This window comes from Aspergillus pseudodeflectus, assembly GCF_044049435.1.
Source record: "Aspergillus pseudodeflectus strain CBS 756.74 chromosome Unknown BJX68scaffold_53, whole genome shotgun sequence".
Taxonomy (NCBI): domain Eukaryota; kingdom Fungi; phylum Ascomycota; class Eurotiomycetes; order Eurotiales; family Aspergillaceae; genus Aspergillus; species Aspergillus pseudodeflectus.
The window spans coordinates 150,582-167,025 of record NW_027263829.1 but is presented as its reverse complement, the minus strand read 5'-3'; the positions used below and the strand labels follow the sequence as shown (position 1 = coordinate 167,025).

Genomic DNA, 16,444 nt, shown 5'->3' with positions numbered 1-16,444 from the left:
AATAATGCACGAAATTTCCATCCCAAAATGCTCACTCACGAAGACTACACGGTAGGCTGGATCAGTGCCCTCCCGCTGGAAATGCGAGCTGCACGCGCCGTCCTGGAGGAAACGCACCCCACCCTTCCGCAACGCCCAACAGATTCGAACTCGTACATTCTCGGCGCCATCGGCGGCCACAACGTGGTGATCTCATGTCTGCCGTATGGTGTATACGGCACGACATCGGCGGCCAGTGTGCTCACAAACATGATGGCAAGCTTCCCGACCCTGGAATTCGCACTCATGGTAGGCATCGGAGGCGGAGTTCCAGGCACCGCCGTCGATGTCCGACTAGGCGATATTGTCGTGAGCAAGCCAACCGGAACCTATGGCGGTGTCGTGCAGTATGACTATGGCAAGGTTGTCAGTGGGCGCGGATTCCAGCAGACCGGGACCCTGAACCAGCCGCCGCAAGTGCTTCTCACGAGTATTGCCCAGTTGCAAGCTGATCGGCTGGCCGCGACGACCAAGGAAAAGCCGCTTTGCGATATTCTGTCCAGGGCTTTCGAACAGAGTCCCGAGTTGAAGCCTGGCTTTGCCTCACCTGGCCGGGACCGGGATCAGCTCTTCGCGGCGGGTTACAGACATGTTGAATCGAAGGAGACTTGTGACATGTGCGATAGAAACCAAATAGTCACGAGGAGCGAGCGAGATCCGTCATCAGAGGAACCAAGGGTTCATTACGGGTTAATTGCGTCGGGCAACCAGGTTATGAAGGATGCAGAGATCAGGGACCAGCTGGCCAAGAAATTTGATATCATCTGTTTCGAGATGGAAGCCGCTGGCCTGATGAATCAGATCCCCTGTCTCGTTATTAGAGGTATCTGCGACTATTCCGACTCGCATAAGAACAAGATCTGGCAGGGATACGCAGCGCTCACTGCAGCCGCCTATGCAAAACTGCTTCTCTCGGTTGTTCCTGGGCACTCTCCATCCCGGGCAGAAAGTGAGGACCCTAGCTTAGAAGAATGAAGGGTATTTGCTGACATTGCAAAGAAAAGAAAGACTTAAGTGCCGAGGAAAAGGCCTGTCTCCGAGCGTTGGTTCTCACGGACCCCGCCGACGACATGAACGCACTCAAACGGCGAAGAGGAGAGCGAGTGCCGGGAACCTGCAACTGGATAATAGATACTGACGATGTTCGACGATGGCTCGGACTAATACCAGAAACTGCAAACACCAATCGCAAGTCTCCCGCAGACATCCTATGGCTGTTCGGCAATCCCGGAACAGGAAAGTCCACCATCGCGACTGCCATGGTTGAGGAACTACCGAAGCACCCCTGCTTCCAAAGGAGCAAGGCCAACAACAGGACACTCGCCTACTTCTTTTGTGATTCCACGATCGAAGAGCGAAGAACAGCCACGGCGATATTACGGGGCCTGCTATACCAGCTCATCCAGCAGCGGTGGGAGCTTATCAGATTCGTTTATTCCAAGTATGAAGAGCGAGGCGACAAGCTCTTCACCTCATTCGATGCGCTGTGGAATGCACTCGTACAAATCGGCCGTGACAGCTCCAGTGGTGAAAAGTATCTCCTTATCGACGCGCTGGACGAATGCGAACCCGAATCTCAGGATATGTTGTTAGCTCAAATCAACCAGGCGTTCGACAGCGAAAGAAACAGCAACTCCGGCATCCACTTCTTAATCACGAGCCGCCCATACACTGAAATTGGGCGGTATCTGGGCGAGTACTCGCACAAGGACCTAGCGTCGTATCCCAAAGTCGCAAGAGACCTTCAGATGTTCATTAACAGGCGGCTAGGGGAAATCAGCAAGAAGAACAGATATCCGGAAAGCGTGACCGCGGAAGTCTCCAAGATTCTCCAGGAGAAAGCAGAAGGTACCTTTCTATGGGTTGGTATCGCATGCACGGAACTCATCCCCGTACGGTCCCGAGATGCCATCAAGCGTCTGAAAGCGCTACCGCAGGGGCTCCACTCTCTATACAAGAATCTGCTCGATACAGCGTTTGACAGTGACGAGGATAACGAGTCGATTTTATAAATGCTCAGTTTCATCGCCGTCTCGCGGCGCGCTCTCACCGTGGCCGAGCTGGCAGATGCATGCGAGCGATACAACGATGAAGACAACGAGAGCCGTATCGCGTTTACGAGAGAGGATATCGAGATGTGCCGGCTGATGATTGTGGTCGAGAACGGGATTGTGCGACTCTTGCATAAGTCCGTCAAGGACTTCCTCCTTAGCGCGAGAGATGGCACGCTGCTGGACGAGCTGAAAGTTCATGCGACATTGGCCTCCAGATGCATTCGCCATCTGATTGCGAACGGTACAGATGATGCCTTCTTGAATTACGCAGTGCTGCACTGGCCGGACCACGCGGTCCTCGCAAAGAACGCCTTTACGATTGCACCAGAGCAGGAAGCTTTCTTTGAATTGACTTCGAAGGAGCGCGACAACTGGCTGTCACTGTACCGGAGAATGCGAATATTCAGTGGCATTCCAGATGGCTTCTCCGTCTTCCATGTCGCGGCGTGGTGGGGAATCAAAGAGGTTGCGAGGTTTGCACTCGATTGTGTTGGCAAGCGTCCGGACAATCACTACTATCATGATGACGAATTCAGAGCAAGCAACGCAGGGACTCCTCTACAGGACGCTGCTAAACGAGGAAACCTGACTGTGATGACTATGCTATCCCACGCAAGAGAACCTGGGGGTGTTTTCGCCGAGAGAATCTGGGTGACAGCTGCATCGAACGAAGAAAACGGTGGCGAGATTCTGCCGTTCTTGCTGACAGAATCGGAAACAAATTCCTTTCAAATACCGGAAGCTGTAGTGTATGCTGCTGCAGCAAATCGTGGATGTGGGACGGCCATTCTCTCTCTCTTGCTACAACAATCCAATCTTAAGTTTCTTGTCGCAGATATGGTCCGGGCAGCAGTTAAGAACCCGACGAACGGAAAGGCAATCATCCAACTGTATCTGAATACATTGGACCGCGACTCCTTTGTAGGGGTGGACTTCATTGCCTCCCTTGTTCGGTATTTCGATCTTGAGATCATCGACCTACTCACCAAACGCTGTGGAAACGACAAGATTCAAATCACAAAATCCATCGTATCCGCCTTGTCGCACAATCACCAACATGGCCAGCACATCATGGCCTATCTGATGGATCGAGTGGCTAATCACACTCCTATTCTCACTAGCTTCCTGAAAATGAAATTTCGGGAGTGGAGGGATACGGAAAAGTTGCTGAAGGTGTTCTTCCATCCAATTCCGCGCAAAATACTGTTGGAAAGATGGACGGTTATCAAGGCTAGGGAGAATGAGGCCATCGGAGAGGAGCTGCTGGAAATGCTACTCGACTTACCCGCGAACCACCTTTTGGTCGACCCAGAGGCCTTCATCGAGCTTTGCCGAACCTTTGACTCCCAGATCGTTGGGCGAGTGTTTCTGGAGCATAGCAATGGCCAGATCAAGGTGACAGAGGCTGTGATGGAGGCCGCATGTAGCAATCAAAAGCATGCGGAACCGCTTGTCGAGCTGTTCCTAGAACATATAAACAGCATAGCTGGCGTGCAACTCACCGATCGGATAGCTACAGCAGCAGCTACGAACCAACGGAGTAACAGTACCCTACTAAAACGATTAATGGCTCATCCGCAGATCAAGCTTACGTGGCAGGGAGCGTCTAGGGTTGTGCTGTACGCGGATTGGGACACCGTTCGATGGTTTTCCCAATCTCGAGCGCGGGACCCAGCACTCAGAGTTACTGCACAGGTCATATCTGATGCAGCTACTGCCAATCGAGGGTTAGAAATGCTTACTCTTCTGATGGCACCGTTAACGGTGAACCTGGAGATTGCAGACGCTGCAGTGGCCCGATTCTTTGAGATATATGACCAGAGTGCTGTGGAGAGCTTTATCCGCCTCAGAGGCGCTCTTGTTCGTCTCACGGAACCTGCCATAAAAGCCGCGTGCAGCAAGTTTGGATTGCAGACGATCTCCCTTCTCCTGGAGAAGCAGCGGAGTCGTGGGCCACTAGAGAACACCGACATGTGGATTAGAGAACTGCATCTAAATGCTACAATGAGTCAGAAAGCAAAATTACAGATTATGGAAGTATTGACTGGGGAGCGGACCGCTGGCGATGAGCATGAACCGCCGACCTCGTGGTCTGCGCTTGAACAGCTAGCCACAGATGAGCAAACCAAGTGGGCATGGGAAGCCCCCAAAAGTGAAGGTGAGAAGAAGACTCTTCTCTGTCTTTCTCTCGACATAATGTGCAAGGTGGTCTCGAGCCTAGATTGCCATGACTATGTTCATCTCAGTCGTGTGTGTCGAAAGCTGTACGTGCGGATGAGGGAAGAATCACTTGCCCAGATCATTGTTGAGGTACGTTAGGCCGGGCTTATGGATTTTACCACGCTTACCCCGTCCACAGAAAGATTCAACAATTATAGAATGGGCAAACAAACTGGCCAGGGATAAAGGACGGATCAGCTACCGAAGAGCGCTTGGGGTTTTCCACGACACAACGGAAGCATTCGCGGCGGGCTGGCCATATGCCGCCATTATTTTGGCCAAAGCAGATCATTTCATATACAACGAAGGCTATCTTTTTTATCTCTGGCAGGGTGATATCCGCGTCCTCAATGTGCATTCGCTAGCTTCGATCGAGCGCGTTCTCACCATGGTTCACCTTGTGGCAGGCATTGTCGATAGCCCAGCGGTTACTGACTACGATATTACTCTTTTATTTTACAGTAAAGGCGTATTATCCATAGCCGTTTATCTACCTGAGATTCAAGAAAGATGGCTTACCGGGCTTTTGATTTCGGAGTACAGTACCCAGAAACCCCGCGGCCTCTTTCGGCGCCAACTCAAGAGCTCTGCAGTGGGCTTATTTCTGCGGAATGACGACTCGATCTGCTACTATGGTACTTTCGTTAGCAGCCTATCACAGTGGGAAATTTACTGTATCGACATGAAGACCGGGGATCTGGTAAACCAGGAACCGTTGCTGTTGGAAGGACTCGAAATGAAGAGGCACGAGGACCCTCTCACGCATGCGCGCTTCGAGCTCTGCAAAGGCTATTTATACGCCCTGCTACCGCAAAATGATCTTGCCAGTAACGAAACAGGCTTTATTTCTTCACATGCATGGGCGTGTCTGTCTCCGAGTTCCACGCAGAGTAGAACGGTACCTCGGAGACTCTGGCGGCCGCAGAAGAATAGCTCGATTCTTCAGGACGCCTTTTTTGAGAGAGATTCTGCTACAGAACGACTTTGCATATTTGAGTGCGAGCGACAGCAAAATACACCGCTGCCGACCTGCATTCAACATCTACTTCCCTCTCCTGAGGAGGTCCGCGGCAGCTCTGTCAACATGGTTTCCTATGCCGGATTCAGAAAGGATCCAGTGCAAGTGGCACGTGCTGCTCAAAATCAAGCAGCGCATGACGATAGGTATCAGGTCCAAAAAGACCGCCGCCGCAGCTTCCCAGACCTTCACCACGAGCACACGGACAACATAGACGTGTCCCAGACTCTAGAGCTGGGGTCAAAAGAGACCGCTTTTTCCTCCTTTAAAGCATACCCAAATTCATTCCGTCAATTTATGTCTAACGGCCCGACAATCGATGGCTTTCCTGCGCAGAACTATACACTGTATTTGCGGACAATGGTCTTCGGGCAGTGTCTAACAGAATGCTTACCTGTAGGAATTGATCAACATGCAGATGCCAAATCACCACTAAATTGCCCAATAACGCGGTATCCACCGGAGACATTTACCCTCATTGAATTTACACGTGCGAAGCAATGGCCATCCAAAGATGTACCAGCGATGCTCCGCGATCTATTGTGTCCACAAGGCCATACGCCGGAAATGCACGTAGTCGAAGACGACCGCTCAATAATCTACTCGGTCAAACGTGCAAACGCTCGTGAGAAACAAATCATCCTTCTCAGCTTCGACCCGACGATTGGATTTGCCGGCCTAGGACAGATTGCGGATCTTGACCCGACGCAACGGTTTCCTCCGCTTCCTCCTGCGTTATCGACGATGTATAGGGGCGCTAAGCGTGAGGGTAGGGGCAAGTATATCTCGCTGCGGGACCTTGCAACGCTGGTTCCTGCGGCAAGGAATGAGGTTGCTATGTATTTAAATATCAATAGGGGTATTTGGGTGAGATGAGTAGCTCTGGGCCTCTCATTTTCCAACCTCAACACGAAGTAGGTTACAGGAGGAAGGTGATTAAAAATCCTCTTCCCAACGCAATATTGGCTCAAGCTTTGATTAGTAAATGGAAACCTATGGTTCTAATGATAACCGCAATTCTTATATCGCCTAATGGCTTAAACACATAGACGCACCCTGTTACTTCCCGAGAACTCCGCCGTCGATCTTCGTCAACTATTCATTTTCAAGTCCCCCATCCCCGACAGCATGGAATACCTCGTCTCCGACGTCATGGCCATAACCCACAAACTCGGCTCCATCATAGCTTTCGTCAAAATATGTCAAGCCATGACAGCTTTACTCTAATAATATCCATATGCTTGGGCCTCGTCCTTGGGACCGTTTTCAGGCCAGCACGACGGAAACATACACGACGGAAACACCTCCCTCTGGGCCAAGACTCCCGCCACCAATTTCCAGTACCCAGCAGGACATCTGCAGCGAGCTTGGGAAATGGCACGCGCCGCACGGTGCCATTGTTGCCCACAACTTTGGCGCGAAAACGTTCTTCAGCCTCGGCACCGCCGACGCGGTGAGGAATCTGCCTCTGGAGCGGAGTGAGAAATATGCTTTGTGGCGGTGGTCTGTCGTGGGCAAGCACTTCACACGACCTGCATCCTGCACTTGTTTCGGATGGGGAATGGGAGAAAGCCTACCAGCGGATTCTAGACTCCTTGGCGAATGAGGACAGGTCTTCGAAATACGAGCTGGTGCAGAACCTTGAGAGCATGCAGCTCCTGCGAGACCTGACCGATCCTGATGGAAATGCTATTTAAACGCCGCTCCAGCGCAATCCCTACGGCGTTACCTGGGCGATGGCGTTTGGCCACCGACACGCGTCTGCAAGTGATGTGCGGTTCCAGGAGCTGGCCCGGATAACGTCAGACCTGAACAAGGCCTTGGAGTGGCCGCTTGTCCACCAGGTGGAGATGTTTCCCTGGCTCGATTGGGCCTTGACCCCAATCACGGTTCTTCAACAAGTGGGCGAAGAGAACCCTCAAATCGCCTCGGGGGAACTGGATCTAAGAAGCCTCAAAAACTGATCAAGCCCTTACAGACACAGAGACTGCATTCGGGGCGCTGCGCTGCCTTCTCGGTGACGCGGCCGCCGTGACACCCCAAAAAAAAAAAAAGATTCCGCCAGATCCTTCGTTATATTATATTATGGACATGAATAAGATAAAGCCTTTAAGTCCAAAATATATCTATTAAACACTGTGTTTACAACTAAGCCAAAGAATCCTTTCTAATTTAAATACACTAATGCTTTACATACTAAGTCCACGGCGATGGCCACCTGGATTTGCCACGGCACCTAGTTTATTAGTAAATAAAAATGCCCCTGCTCTAACTAATGCTACCGACGCAAAAATAACTATTCTCGAACCTTATTCTCGCACCCAGTTACTTTGTAATTCTTGATAGGAGCTTATAATATAAATGTTCATGGCAATGTCTGCGAGGATATTTGTCCGATTATTTCTGATCTGACGTCTCAAATTAACAAGACATCTGCGTTCCCTGGTTGTGAAAATAACGCTACTATTGATTTACCATACTTTTACCTACGAAAAATACCAGGACCCTCATTTGATCATGTTTTTAAGTCTTTATTTGTGGGATAGTGGAAATTCATGCCATACGTAGAGCCATGACGCAGCGAGCGAACAAATAAGGATCCTTACATTCTGGTGCTCAGCCGGGTAAGCAACAAGCGCAATTGAATAAATCACAGAACTTTTCTCTCCTTTCCAGGAATGGTGGGATGAAGACTAGCTAGTCCCCATTAGCGACAGCGGTTCCCGTTATCAAGCAGCAAACCGCGTATCCCACGGTTAAAGCAAATTGCACGGCCAAGACAACTCCCGGGGTCTCGCCAGGGAAAAGATATTCAGAGGTACCTGGGGCTAGCATGCCGCCGACATCAAACAAGATATTGGCCGAGAAGGAAGCTCTCGAACTCTCCGTTCGGTTGTTCTCAATAAAGTCGCCGACAGCGGGCACAACCCAGGCCACGTTGAGTGCACATTCCGAGAGCGGCCCAATGATCTGTTGATACTCTTGATCTGCGGCAATATTGTCCACTGCGACCTTTCCGATACTGAGCGCGGTTGTATGCCAATTTAAATCATTGTACCAAGTCCGGCTGGTCTGGAGCCCACCTATAAGGTCTGGCATGACGTACCCCAGGTAGGAGACCATACTAATGCCTCGAACCGTCTTGGATGCCAGCACGCCAGGAGGAGTAGCCGCCTTTCCAGCCGAGCAGGCCCAGACAAAAAAGCCGGACACGAACGACACGCCGTTGGACACTATGGTGCAGATGTCGAACACCTTGGCCTTGTCGGCCGCCACTAGGTTCCCTTTCCTGTCACTTGTTATCATCGTTATATATTTCGCATAGGCCTTTTGCTGCTCCAAGGTGGGCTGGGACGTATTGAGAATGTTGCGAAGTGTAGCATAGTCGGGCGCAGTGATCAACTGGTTAGTGAGCTCGTTCGCTGGGAAGGGAGCCGTATTCGTGATCGCCTTATAGATAACTGTTGCTGGGATGGCACCAACCAGGCAGGCGAGGTCCAGGAAGCTGAGCTGATCGCCGGAAATCTCCTTATAAATGGGTGACAGTATGGGGATATTCAATGGGGCATCAAGAAGGGCGAAAAACGCATCAACAAAGAGCTTGGCAAGGTCCAGGAGTGTCAACATGCAATTTTCGGCCGTGTTCAGAACAAAGTCGGTGATGATTGCGGCGATTTTCTCGAACAGCTGCTTTGCGCTAAGGGATGCAAAGTCCTTGACGACATCCACAAGGCTCTTTACTAAGCCGACAATATCTGTTTCCTCCGCCTTCATCAAATTATACAAAGCCTTGAAGGCATTCTCCAGCTCCCCTGTAACTGGGACACTTGGGTCATGGTCTGACTGAGCATTCTGTAGATTACTTGTGGCATGATGCAGCGCCCAATTTGCCTGAGGGCTGTTTCTAGATGGGACACTTGACTGAGTTGCTTCCTGCTGGCCGATTGTCTGGCCAGGATCCGGAAGACTGCCCCATTGGTCGACCTTTTCCTCGATCGTGGCAAATTCATTTCGAATGTCATCTTCAATCTCGGTAATTGAGTCGGTCACCTGTTGAACAGATAATCTGAGGATGTTCTTGACGACCAAGTGGGTTCGCTTTATATCGGCCCAATTGAAGATAAAGCCCAGATATTTGACAATGTCATCGTATGCAACCACAATCTGGTGGAACACATACTCTGCTGCTCCCACAACAGCTGCCACAGTCTCGATCGCCGCGGAGTATATATCATTTCCAACCTCCACGATAAAGTGCCATACCCCATCAACTACCTTGGAGTATGCCCTTTTGACGGTATTCCATGCCTTCTTGAACCACCGCACCAGATCACCCCACAAAAGCTTGATCCAGCTGCCGCCACTTTCAGCAATGGCGCTGGAGGGTCCGTCTTTCAAGGGTCCGTCTTTCAAGGGTCCGTCTTTCAAGGTTCCATCTTTCAAGGGTCCATCCGGTCTTGATACAGGCCCGTCTTTTTTGGGCCCATCAACCAATAAACCACGACGGGCGTTGGTCGAAGCACCATTCACTGGCAGCTGCGACTTGATGTCCAGCAATGTTTGGAATTGGTCTCCTGCAAAACCTAGCTGGTCAAGCGGCACCGATGATAGGGGTACAAGCGGCGTGGTCACTCCATTAGAATCAGTTACAGTTGCCGCCTGCAGAGAATCACCCGTAGTGATTGTGGACAGCCGTTGGCAGGCGTTGTCATGTGGGTCGATTATTTCAACGATGTCGGGACTATCTTTCACATGCACAGTGACATTGATTACTGTACCTGAGAGTGTCTGTGTTTCTTCAATGATATTGATCACTCCAGACAGGTCTGTGGAAGTTTGAACCATCTCATCTGGGCGGAGGATCATGTAAATATCGTTGATATTTACCGAAATGGGCCCGGTGGAGGAACTAAGCGAAACCGGATAATTCGGGACTCCCATGCCGTTGACATCCACAAGCTGGACATGACTGGTGTAGCTGTAGAAATCGATCAACGAATCCACATTATCCCCTGGTAGGAGCACGCTTCGCTCGGCCCAGATCGAGGTGGTTGGATCCTGGGTAAACTGCGTCAACTGGTTGTCAGAGGTTTGGGCGAACAGGATACTATTTGCTGCTCCCTGGTAGGCGTTCAAGTAATGAGCGAACTGGAATACATCGTAGCAGATTGGCACGGGGTTGGACCACGCATTCAAGTTTGTCTCGGAACCCGATGGGCAAGATAGGCTGTACAACTCGGATGCACCGTTGAGACCCCAGAGTACCGTGCGACCCGCAACACTGGTCGCAATGAGATTCCGCGTATCGGCCAGAATCTGTGTACTGAGAATAAAATATGATCGGGCTGCTAATTGCGCATAGGCGCCATCGTACTGGTTGTCTGGTGTGAAGACACAGATTGCACCGAATGCCGGCCATACAAAGAATAGGAATGTATTCCCAGACGAAGGATCCACCATGGACGCAATTGACGTGGCGTCGGACGGGATCCTCAAATGAATACTTTCGGGGAAGGGTCTGTCCTTCGTCGCTGCAGGCGTGTAGATTAGATCCTCGTTGGAGCCGAGGAACCCGAAGGTGTAGATGCCACCGACCGGGTCCTGGGGGCGCTTTCCTAAGCAAGTAATTACGGACCCAGCACTGATATTGTCGGGTAGTGGGTGGAAGGTCCACATCGGGTCTGATTTTATATCGATATAATATCGATCTACCACCTGGCTATTGTCGGCTGGGTTCCTAATCACGTCGGCGAAACATAGTACTCCAGATCCAGGAATATTCAAAAGATATACGTCTGATATGGTGAAAGGAATCGGTTCCGGCTTGTCTCGGGCGTCAAATGAAGCGCTCACCCAGTAAGGTGAGTTTTCCCACGTTGAGGGCGTATTGGGCACGTCCAGAGCCAGAAAAAGGCTATCATTACCATTGAGGCGGGTGACAACGGCCAAATCCACGCTGTCTGTAGACCTGGGACTCTGAGTGACAGCGAATTGCGTCGCCGCAATTGTCTTTTGTGCAAACCTGCCGGCCAGTACGCTAGAGATATCATACTTGACCCAGCCGGTTTTGGATGCGGTGGTCTCTCGAGTAGCGTATAAAACATCATCACCACCTATGGAGAAAAACAAGGAAGTGCCGTCCGGATTCTGCAAGACATCAAACTGGCGAGCAGGGTCCATTACACTGGCATACTTTTGGTTCTTCATCAACTCCGACTCGGAGTTGATGTTGGCTGGGATGGGAGAAGCCATCTCTCGCGACTATGTGTTGATAAAGCAAATCGCTAGTTTTAGAATCATTTTATATGCTCCAGAATAATTTCATACAAAATTGGATGGGCTATCTTTTTAAGTATCATCCCTTTTCATCCCTCGGAGATACCATGACCTGGGCTTGAGAGTGGCGCAACGCAGCTGGTCAAGTCCAGGCCCCGGCTAGCTGTGTCATGAGGTCTGGCCACCATTGTATACCTTGTTCTCAAAGTCATCCTTTAAGTCGAGGGCAGCCTATTCGAATGAGAGATTGGGAAGATGTGGACTAGTAACCTGCATCTCAATTGGTCTATTTTACAGTTAACCGGTTCGGATACAGAACCTCCGAGTTATAATTTTAGTATATTCTTAACACTATACTGAGGAATAAGGTTAAGTAGATCCTGGCCCACAATGCAAACGGAATCTGAAGCTCTTCTGATCCATGGTACTGTTACATGTACTGTTACCACACCCGAAAAGCATCACCGTTTGCAGTCAATCTGCCACTCCAGATATGCTCAGATGACTGAATACCATTCTTTATGTAAACTTGGGACATGGAATCCACTGACAAAATAAATCATGCCATCCAACTACAATATCAAACTTGCTCCATGAAATGTCTGGACTTCTTTTTGCAGTGCATATGATCATGAGACCTATGACGCCGCGCTGTATAACTAACCACAATGCTTAGCTAGTACATTTGACCGACTAGATAAAAGAAGAAAAGATAGGATAATACGTACTTTGTTCTCTTCACTCCAAAGCGGCCTATAAGCCCTGGCTAGGTAACGTGTGTCCCGCATAACCATTTTCCGCCGTAATCGCTGAAGAATAAGGACCAAGTGCGCCTCAGTGCAATAATCTAAAAACTAGAAATTTTGATAAAATATTAGCTGTTTCTCAATTATATGTGTTCGGGATCCCACAAAGTTACCGAATCGATGACCGGGCCGTTTGGCTCTGGGATGCAATCTCAGGCGCCTAGAAAGAAAGATATCAGCTTGACGTAGTAATAGCGACTTTGCTGTTTTCACCTAACAGCTGTGCTCTCGTCACTGCCCGTGGGTCGCTGTTTGTGAGACAAACACCCCTCTAACTCCGCTGTTGAGCATGAGAATGGAATATTTGTCCATGACGAATGGATAAGTCGCAATGGACAGTGATTGCTTTGGCTCCCCTAGCGTACAGGGCAAATTCTGTAGCTGTTATTGATAACATAGGTACAGAAAGGATTTCTTCTCCCTGTTCCATGTTTGCCTCGTCCTCTGGAGGTGCTATCTTATGCAGAAGGTTTCAAAGAATAGCCTTCCGCAAGCTTGGAACTGAGACACTTTCTGCATTCCATCGGCTGAGAGTTATACCCACTACTAATTCTATCCCTAGTTCAAAACCGTACCTTGATGTTAAAAGATCTTGGAATTCGATATATCAACACATAGCATTTTGGGAAATATGATTATAGATCACTGGCAAAGATTTACTAGCTGGAACCAAGTTCACTGGCGCAAGTTGTGCATCACCAACTCAAGAAATTGACAGACTTAGTGTAGCCTCCGGCTTTTAAATGAAAAGTATGTTCTGAAAATATAAGAACACGTTGATCCTGGGGTATTGTATCTAGTTTTGTCTGGATATTTACTTAGCTTAAATATCCTGTAACACATAGGTTGATAGTTAGAACGGATGAAAGGTTAGGGCTCAAGATGCACATGGAAATCGATAGCAGGAATGGCAGGAGGTAGTGGCGAAAGCCTGACACATACTTACATGGCCGTTGGCCTGTCCTTTCGGCAGATTCCGTGAGAAAGTCCGCTCACTTCTTGCATCGGTCGTAGGCTCGCGTTACGCGCACTGAGTTAAATTTGCGTGGCCGTATGTCTTAACGCCTCTGAGACACCAGGCCTACCCTTAACAGAGGCCGTCTCTATGGCTGGCAGGTTTGGCTGTGGTATGGAGGGGAGGAAGATTGGAAAGTCTAGGAATAAACTTGAACAAGTTCTACTATTCTGTCCTAACGCTCCAACCCTCTTAGTGTGAGAACTGAGTCGCTTTAAATATTTAAACAAGAATCTTGCCTAAAGTGATTTTATGCGGCCTTAGGACCATGTGGCATATTATTGGGATGGATACCCACGCTCTTGCCTGGCAGAAAAAGCAGGCAAAATTATCACAATTCGAGATGCTTATTATTGTATAGGAGACCCCTCGGCCAGTCCAACCAACTCAATAACCTTAAAGGCAATTAATTCGAGAATCTAGTAAATAGCGCTTGTGCATTTCGCCAGACAAACCAGTAGTCGCTAAATGCGAAGCCTGGTAACAGTAATAGCCCATTAGCACAAGAGACCCCACGTTTATTTCTTTCATGAGAGCTATAAATTCTTCCCCAACGGAGAGAGGGCATATATAGATTCTACCACACTCCAAAGGCTGGTCAGCGTTGTGGATGAATCTGAATGACAGGTAGAATCTCTCAAGGGCTCGGGTGCATGACTTCATCTCGCTCACTTCTGAGACCTCTGTCTCGAAGAAGAACCTAACGCGGTGGGATTGGCTGTCTATGTCACTGACAAGTTTGATTTCCCACCAATTCCATCTCATTTGACGGGGGCAACGGTACAGCCTCGCAAAAAACTATCAGATCAAGTGCGTCCGAGAGCAGTATTCTCATGCCTCACTCGCCAAAGTTGTTTTAAGTACAAACCTTCGGGTCGGGGGACGCTCAGACCATTGGCCATATTTGGCCCATACCGACATTATGATGATGCTAGTGGTGGACGCTTGGCTTGGTCTACGAAGGGATCTACGTGTTTGCTAAATTGCCATCCAACGAACCCGGAAGCCGACGGCATCTCCGAGCGCGACGCTTGGATCCAATCCATGCAGACCGCCACGATGCGTAACTTAGTACATCTATATCCCTGTTCCTGCTGCGCATATGGTGCCACACGCCAAGATTTGTGCCTCCATAACCCTGGCGCGGATGCGTTAGCCGTGACTGGATGGGTAATAGGATAAGCATCAACGCCACACTGCGATGTATGGTTTTGCGCGCCGATGCTGATGTATTACAGGGTCTGTATCTCCGCCGGTTCTAGCGAGGGGGCAGAAAGTTACACAACTTCGGCGAGGTTGGCGAAATGGTGTTGTACGTCGGGGGATACGCAGTTCCTTCTGACCTACCAGAGCAGGATTATAGCTCCTGGTTAAATCCCCTATCCAAAACAATGGGGGTGTATTGGAGACACTGGTGCAGATCGGGAGGCAGCTCGGTCGGATGGCGAGGGAAAAACTTTAACGCTGAGTTTATTGGCCATCCAATAGAATGGAGGGGAATTCGAGTATTGGCTCTGTCTAGGGAGAGAGAAAAAAAGGAAAATACTTGGTGAGAAATAATCATTGGGCGAAAAACACAGCAACTTGATAATGAGCTCTCTGCTCTCTTACTCGCCTAGGTCGCAAGGAGAAGCACCTTCGGGCGAAGATGAACGAAACTCTCCGACCAGTCTCTGTTGTTTGTCGAAGTTTTATTTTATTTTATTTAATATTTTTTTTTTTCTTCCAGTCGACGGCATTGCACCTAGATGTCACATGTCTCACCCACCACAAATACCATCCTATATAAGAGATCTCAATAGAAGATGAAACTATGCTGTTGTTGTATTTATCCAGTCGATGTCAACGAAACCATCTCCTGTGCTGTTTTTGCTTTCCTCAAAAAAGCCTTGACCGATGCTGCAAACGTCTCCGGGTCTTGCCGTGGTCTATATTGCAACACTGTTAGGTGAGAAGAATCAATCGTCAGGGACATGAACTTACGCAAAATGGCTCACGCAAGGTAGATAGTGAGCTGGGAAGTCGGAATCTACTCACGTTACCATTGGTCATTCCACAAACCGCCGTACCTAATTCAACCAGAAACACTCACCATGGCTTGGATCTCTCCAGGGACAGTATGGCCAGCCCAAGAAGACCAAGGTTACTATGCGAGAAATAGAAGTGAGGTCGGTTATACCAGGCCTCTTATCTGAAACCCAGTCAAAATCAACATAGGGGATGGTCAATCTTGGGGACCCCTGTTGGCGATCCGCAATGTGGCTGCTTAGAGCATGCTTAGGGCATGCTAAGATCTACTTAGTAAGTAAAAATTAGCAAGGGGTAAGCACTAAAATAGAAAAGGAAGGCCATTAACCCTCCTAGAAAATCAAGTATGTATGCTAACATTGTACTATCCAAATTGTTCCACCGGCTGAATCTATGGGTAGGGGATATCTGAAGGTATAGCAACAACCCCTACCAAGCCCTGACTTATCTCCTTCTTGTACTGACCGTATCAGTGACACTGAATGCTGAAGTGCGCGCGGAGCATCGTACTTCTCCTAGTAGTCGCCCGAGATAAGGTCTGGCATACGGGGGTGGAGAGCGAATCTAGAAGGCGCAATGGGGCCCCGAGGCCGCCCTGTGTTTATAGCCGGATCAGGAAGAGGCTACCACCACCAGGCCCGGCCAGCCGCCCATACGGCAGGTCCGATTGGTCCAGCCAGGACCCGATCAGGAAGGCGCAACCCCTTCGGGACCCTGCCGTATGGTACAGGAGCGCCTGGCGGATGTCCGGCGCACATTCCTAATAGAAAGAGCTCAAGCATCCGAGGCCGAGATAATGCTCTACGACTAGGTCTTTCAGTTTCATCGGCTGGTACACTGGACGAATTGAAATCAGGCGGAGTCAGTGGGCTAGTTTGCAATTATGGGGTCCTGGGATCAGGTTAAGGGCGAGGTCCTCGGCCATCTACGGCTGACAGAGTCCTTTGAATCTCATATTGCAAGACTTGTCTACGCACTGGGGGTCGGA

General features: G+C 49.6%; 2 protein-coding genes across 2 annotated transcripts; one reads left to right on the top strand and one right to left on the bottom strand.

Moving 5' to 3' along the window:
• Positions 1–27: 27 nt before the first annotated feature.
• Positions 28–3,637, top strand: BJX68DRAFT_278469 (uncharacterized protein; the record flags this gene model as incomplete). The annotated part of the gene is made up of 4 exons (XM_071048547.1): positions 28–988; positions 1,039–2,014; positions 2,060–2,983; positions 3,607–3,637. 4 exons carry the CDS (start codon positions 28–30, stop codon positions 3,635–3,637), a joined length of 2,892 nt encoding a protein of 963 aa, XP_070894934.1.
• A 4,391-nt stretch (positions 3,638–8,028) lies between these two features.
• Positions 8,029–11,583, bottom strand: BJX68DRAFT_270840 (uncharacterized protein; the record flags this gene model as incomplete). The annotated part of the gene is made up of 1 exon (XM_071046788.1): positions 8,029–11,583. One exon carries the CDS (start codon positions 11,581–11,583, stop codon positions 8,029–8,031), a length of 3,555 nt encoding a protein of 1,184 aa, XP_070894933.1.
• Positions 11,584–16,444: the final 4,861 nt, after the last annotated feature.